The sequence below is a fragment of the Coffea arabica genome, chromosome 8c (genome assembly GCF_036785885.1).
Source record: "Coffea arabica cultivar ET-39 chromosome 8c, Coffea Arabica ET-39 HiFi, whole genome shotgun sequence".
Classification (NCBI taxonomy): domain Eukaryota; kingdom Viridiplantae; phylum Streptophyta; class Magnoliopsida; order Gentianales; family Rubiaceae; genus Coffea; species Coffea arabica.
The window spans coordinates 39,766,202-39,773,414 of NC_092325.1; the positions used below are offsets into that span (position 1 = coordinate 39,766,202).

A 7,213-nucleotide genomic window follows, 5' to 3' on the forward strand; every position below is an offset into this window, starting at 1 on the left:
GAAGAAGAAAATGCGTAAAGATAAAATTTAATGTTTGTTGGTGACTTTAATCAAGTGTGAGAAGTGAAATGTATAGTCATTTATTTATAAGTTGTTGATTTAGAATGTCAAATAAATATCTTGTTGAAGAATGATGGGTGATATTCTCTAAATGTGATGGCATAATTATTAACTTACACATACAAATTAAAGATTTTGATTGGAGTAGCGGAGACAATTGAACAATCTTTTATAAATGTGAGGGCAAAATAGTATGTTCATGGATATAAACTGAAGATTTTGGTGGATTCATGGGGGCAATTGCACCACTTTGCCCTACTCTAAATTCGTTTCTGCCTTATTGCTGCCTTACAGATTGATATCAATTGGTTTATATTATGACATAAATTTTTTTGACTCAGCGTCTAAACCTATATCATGGGTTGGAGTTTGGGTTGCAAACGAGTCAAGTCGAATTTTTGATCTTATCAAGCGAAGTCTCAATTTAATTTTATCAAGTTCAAACTCGACAAACTCTCAATATAAAGTTTGAATTCGAGCTCGATTTATATTCGAGTCAAGTGAAACTCAAGCTTGAGCTTAAAAATTAAAAATAATTATTTTTATATTTTTTTAAAAATGAATAAAATAATAATTTTTCTTAACAAATAATAAAATATTATAAATATTTGATAGGGTATTAATTGTTAACAATTTTATTATTAATTTTTCTCTTGTTCCTGCTAAATATTATGTTAATTGTTAACATCTATTTATATTTGATATCTGGACTCAATTTCAGGAAATAAAACAGAAAAGTATAAAAAAAAGGAGGGACTTTCTAAAGAAAATTGAGACTCCTAAAAGCTCAACAAACCTGGCCCACAGGGAGAGGAGAAACGGACTGCCTCTTCTTTTTGCTGATGAAGGGTTGCTGACTAGGAGTCCGACTGTGAAGAATAAACGAAAAAGAAGGACACTGACTTTTTGTCTTTTCTTTTCCTTCCTTATCTTCGGCAGAGACAAAACGAAAATAGTGGGAGGCTGATTAGCATTAGAAAACAAAAATAAGGGAATTGGGACAGTTTGACTTCTAGTAACCTTTCACTCAATTCGGCAGGGGGACCACGTAGGAGGTTTCCTTGTTAAAAGGGAATTCTTCTTATCAGTAGGAGAGCTTCGTTTCCTTTGCGGGTTTGGAGGGTCCAGTTCCTTCGTTTTCTTTATTGGCTCTTTTTCCGTCTTTTCTAAGAAAACGACGGGGACATAGCTTGTTTTTTATAATAACTTCTACAATTTTGCATGGGATTTTCTCCATGAAAATGAACTAATTCATTTTTTTTAGTCGAAGGTCAATTTGAGGATCCGGATTCGAACATCTGTGAGATCTAATTATTTTACTCATTTCTTTTATTTATTGGTATCTGTACGTTTCCTGATTTAATTTCTTATGCTTGTTATGTTATTTGAATGTCAAGTGTCCGATATTCGAATTAACCTAATAATCTACTGTCAGATTAATTGATTGAATCCGTAATTGTTCAATTGATTAATACTAGTGGCGACTAGCGTGATTGGTTTCATGTTAGGGAAACGTATGATCTAATTTAAACAAACCCTCGTAGTGTGTTTGTTGGTTAGGGTTGGGATTTTCTAATTCTTAACGCAATTGAGAAATTAAATTCTATGGTTGTACCTAGAATTATTTCTTGGTTAGGAAAATAGTTAATGGTCGTACCTTGACTATCGAAAAGGTTAGAAAAGACTGGTTGTTTATCGTGTGTATGACAACTATAACCAATCTGTTAATGAGTAATTGGATTTTCTTTGCATTGATGATTAGTTGAATGGACCGTGTCTAAAAAGTTGCACCTTTGGCTAGAGTCGTATTGGTTATTGATTAATTCTTGTTTATTTCTATTAGTTGTTTCATTAGTTAGTTAATTAGTTGTTTTATATTTTCCAAAAATCCCCCATGCGTTGATCTCTAGAAGAAACGAATTATCCCCAATCCCTGTGGATTCGATCCTGCTCACCGCTATATACAAAATTTGTATTTTTTTCTTGAGTAGGTAATTATTATTGCACAGGCTCGACACCCTGTCAATTTTTATATAATTTTACTGTTAAAATAAAAAATAAATATATAAAATTGAGTTACTTCAAGAACTAACGAGTTAAATGTTTTGGAATTCGAATTCGAATTGATCAGATTGAGTTCAACTTGAATTCGATGTTAACCAAACTTGAGTTTTGACTCAGAATTAATTGCGATCGACTCGCAAGCCGCTGGACTCGTGTGCGGATCATGATTTGGCTCGATATCTAATCAGTAGAATCTCTCTTTGTGCATCTTTATTTACACTGGATCAGCATGCATGAAACCAACATATCTTTGTCTTTTACCAATGTCACATGCACCAAATTTCATACCCTAGTACCGGAGATGGAATCAATAATGTTGGTCAGTAATTTCATACGTCAAATCAACAAATGTGTCAAGAATATACTAATTGGGAATGGTCATTAAAACAAATTTTTGGTATGATGCATGGCATTCCATGGGATCACTATTATTGCAGTTTTCAGAAAATCTTCTACGCTGCTTTGGGTGCAACTCTCAAGATACAATGGCTAGGTGTATTGAAGATGGAAAATGGAAGTGGCCTCAAGGTTGGAAAATGTCAAAGTATTTAATAGTTGAAAGTTTTGTTCCAACGCCAGATTACAAAGATCAAACTAGATGGACTGCAAGTGGTAATGGTGTTTTTTCTACTGAATCAGCTTTGAAGGCAATCGGATGTAAAAAACCAACTGTGGAATGGTACAAATTGGCTTGGAGTAAAAATCATATACCAAGATGCTCATTTACCCTATGGCTACTTTGCAAAAGAAAATTGGCAATAGTGGACAAATCGAGGAAGTGGGACTTGAAAGTGAAATCAACAAAGCAACAGTTGAGAAAAGTATGGATCGCAAAACATGTGTGGTGTACTTAAAAGTAAACTCTCTTGGGATTGTGAAATTCCTTGACTTGCTCCTCACTGGTCAAAGGATTCATTCTGCAATCAAATTAAGAGGACAGCTTAGGCAGCAAGGGAGTTGGGGATCCCTACCAAAATTTTGATATAGCGTGTGTTTGTAGAGTTTGATGGGTCAATTATCAAGTGGGAAAGAATATACTTAGCCCATGTCACAACGGCAAGTCGCAGCTGCTGTCCCCAGTCCACTTCGTAATTTTCAAGTTTAGGAACCTAACTTTGAAAATTAGTGCATTGTTGTATTGCCTTAATGGACGATTCCATCCTTCAAGTCTTTCATCTTAATTCTTTTTTTTTCACTATTTCTTTTTGAGTAAATCTTATATATTGAGAACATATATATTATTATGATTGGATATATAACACATGAATAAAATTTGAATTTAGATGCAACTCCTTCAAATATTGCTGTTGTCAAAGTTCAAAAGACATTATCGAACTTATATATTTTGAATAAAGAATATTTTAATTTGTTGCTTTCTTCTACTAAAACATTTTATCAACTTACATGTGAGAAACCTTTTCTAACATTATATGTTTATCATACAACAAAAACGTGCATCTTTTTTTCTTCCAAACACACACATAAACATACTCTCTCTTAGACAAAAATATTCGATTTTCATGTTAGTTCATTTTATCAAAATTAAAAAGTAATAGTTAAAAAATTACTTTCATCTAAAGTAAAATAAAATATTTGTAGTAAACTGTTTGATATACATAAAACACAATACTTCAATTCAGTGCTCAAATTCAGCATACTATGAAACAAATTTGACTTTATAAATTGGGCGATTTCAAACTTAAGTTTCAGTTTTCAGGTTTTAAATTTTAATTTTATCAAATGCTCCCTAAGTCATATTTTTTGCATTGCATATCACATTTTGTTGTGATGAAATTGATTCACATTACCCTTTTTATTTTCAATCTTACACAACTTAGATACTTTTTTTTTTTTTTTTTGCCATTTTGGAGTAATAAGCTACAATTAAACGAGACAGCATTAGCAAACAGGTTATCTTTCTTAACATTTTTTTGGCCTTTTTTGGTATTCTAGATACGAGTGCACCTTCCATGAGAAACAATAATTTAATAAAGAAAAAAAGAAGAAATAAGTGAATCATATGCTTCTCTGTTCAATTAAAACAGACATTTTGCTTCCTGGTGCAGATTGAGATAATCATGACGATCCCTGGTGGAAGTTCCAGAGCTTGGTGCATTCATAGAAATCGCAAAAGGTCTGCAGGCCAAGCACGAGAAGCAGCGCGCCAGTGGAAACCAGGGCCAGACATTTCCATGAAGCATACAAATTCTTCTTCAACCCTCTAACCGTCCAGACCAAAAGCTTCTTGCCGTAGAATTTGTTAACTTTCTCAACGGCAACCTCGATGTTAGACTTGTGATCTGAGCAGGCATAACATCTCTGCATACCGTTGAATTGATCAGCAATTTCCCCATCCGTGAGAGCCCCCTTGATCACCCCATTTTGCTTCAGCAGCTTCACGTCTTCTGCGGTGTCTATAATCCCATTCATGAGGTTGACGTATCGAGCAAATTTAAGGGTTGACTTACACATAGCAGCCTCGTAAGCCACCAGATTCCTCATTATCACTTCTGAGCTGGCGTTCAAATTCATTACAGGAAGGTACAAAGCGGCTTCCTCTTCCACGAACTTGATCTCTTGAATGCTCCCAATGAAGGGTTTGCATTGCACTTTAGCATAGCGCCAGAGATGAGATACCGACGGAATTTCGATTTCATCATGTTCTGAATTTTGCTCTCCAGTACCCAGGTTGCCTTTTCTGTACAGCCCAGAAATAGTTGACCATGGAATACTCGAGACAAACTTAACAGGGCTAAGAAATCGCTGGGTATGCATAGGACCAATGGTCTCCACCACGTCCAAGATTGTTTCAAAATTATTGTGAGCCACGTCTGGATCTTCATTATCAGTCGAGAAGGACGAGGATGAAGAGGTCGATGAGTTCCTGAATTCTGTATAAGTTGGCACGACTTGAATGGGACCATTTTCTAAGCATCCGGACACGGCAGGACCTGGGACATTAACAATCATATGATACATCATATCTAACAAATGAAGAGGTCTACGGTAACGGCATTTGTTGGTCTTATCAATAGAGAACTTAACAGGAGATTGTGCTTCACACAATTGAAATAACATTGAGATCAAATCAATATCATCTTTTTCCCCCTGATCATTGGAATTAGGAGAGACTTGAAGAGACTTGCGAATCTCTTTCAACAGAACAAATGGGAGTTGATTCTCAAGCATCATGATATCTCTCGTGACAATAGTGTTGTCCAACAGTCTCCTGTCCGTGGTCTCATCTTGCACAAGATAAGAATGCAAGATGTGGAGAAAGAAACAACCGTCTATTGCTATGATCCACGCCAACGTATCTTGATCATAGTCCATGAACTTATTGTAACAAGCCCGGATAGAGGGATCTATCTCCTTCAACCTGTTGATCACGATGTGTTGGAAATTGGAAATCTGCTCCGGGGTTGAGATCTCTTTGATGGCAGCGAGCTTGTACCTCTCCATCTGATAGAGCTCGGGGCGTAAATGATGGTACGGCCCCATGGCTATGAGCTGAGGAGTATAAGCTTCAGGCTTTTTAAGGCTGAGCGTTTTGGGGACTTCAAAAACAGAAACGGGAGGGAGATGATCGATGTCAACGGCAATTTCTTTCCGGAAGATGTTGCTGATTCGATCAACCCAGCCCCTGGCGCAAGAGCTTAAGGGAACTGTGGCTGATGAATATGAATATGAACGTTCCATTCCTTTGGTTTTTGGGATGACGTGAAAATGTTAAGTTTGACGATTGGGAAGCAATGCCGCGTGGTGGTATTTATAGGAACGCTGTACTACAAATTTGACATGTTAAAATTGTGGAGATATATATATATATATATATATATATATAGAGAGAGAGAGAGAGAGAGAGAGAGAGAGTTAGTTAAATATGAAGACGTCGAAAAGTACGCGGCTATGAAATTAATAAGGAATTTTTACTGTTGGATTAATTTTGCAACAACCTTGAAATGATGACTGTAAGTTATAGGCTGTTAGTTCTTGCAAAAAAAAAAAAAAGACTGTTAGTTATGGATTAAATCACAAGCAAATCAATAATTCAGGAATTTCTGCTCCCCCTCAACTCTCCCCAAAAGAAATCCTTCTTGTAATGTGAAAAGAAAAGAAAAGAAAGATAAGGTTTCCCTCAACTCTCCTTTTTGTTAAGTGTTCCCTTGGAATTCTTTATTATTATTATTATTCGAATCTCACTCTTTAGATTTCAATTAGGTTTTCCTCAATGATCCACATCCCTTCGTTGTACTTCCAACCTTAAGTTGCTTGAAAGCATCTTGAGTTTTTTTTTTGTCCAATAATATAGTGGTCATGGGGTAAGAGATCTAGTGCAGGGTGCCAAAGGCAAAAGGGTTAACGTTTATGGACCACTTAGTATGTGCTACCGTTTATTGCTACACAGAAGAGAACTTTTTGAGATTATATTTTCCCCCAATGGCTTTATGGTTTTAAAAATTCAACATAAAGTTTCAGAAATTTGGTAACCTTTTGAGATTATTTTTTGGCCGTTCAAAGATCAAATTGCATCCTTTCTCCTGTCCAAAATTGTTCCTTCATTCCATGTGTGTTATTTATGAAGTATCATTACAACGGGCAGAAGTTATGTTTTCTAAAGATAATCGTAAACTATAGAATGAAGAATGCTATTGTCTTATACTTGTGGATGAGTAAATTTGGAATGCATAATGGAGTTTGGTGTTGTTTATTAGACTTAATAAGCTTAAACGCAGCAAATATAGGTAAAGAAAAGTAAGAAATAGACTTTGACTTTTTTCATACCCTAGCTGCTTGAGCTGCTTGTGAGCAGTTTGGCTGTAGTGGTTCTCAAGCAACTCAATTTTAGCTGTTGGTTGATGACTCAATGTGGCTGTAGTGGTATCAACGTGAGTTGTAGGCTTTATGGCCAAAATTTTTAAACCTATCAAGTGCCCTAATTTTGGAAAATCCATTTTACACTGTATTAATCTTAGGTCAAGTAGCAAGCAAGTGAAAAAAGAAGAAAAGCAATAGAATTAACTTTTCATTAATTGGTAGAACCCTTCCTCTCTCTCGGTCAGTGTGTCTGTCTTGCTGCTGCTTTTCC

General features: G+C 35.5%; 1 protein-coding gene across 1 annotated transcript; it reads right to left on the reverse strand.

Annotated features, from left to right (window-relative positions):
- Positions 1–4,200: 4,200 nt before the first annotated feature.
- LOC113706129 (putative UPF0481 protein At3g02645) lies at positions 4,201–5,823 on the reverse strand. Its single transcript, XM_027228019.2, has one exon. The coding sequence runs from the start codon at positions 5,821–5,823 to the stop codon at positions 4,201–4,203; it is 1,623 nt and encodes a 540-aa protein (XP_027083820.2).
- Between the last annotated feature and the right edge of the window lie 1,390 nt (positions 5,824–7,213).

What these genes read in the sequence shown, in the direction of transcription:
- LOC113706129 (XM_027228019.2), bottom strand. Translation starts at nt 5,823, where the DNA reads ATGGAACGTTCATATTCATATTCATCAGCCACAGTTCCCTTAAGCTCT.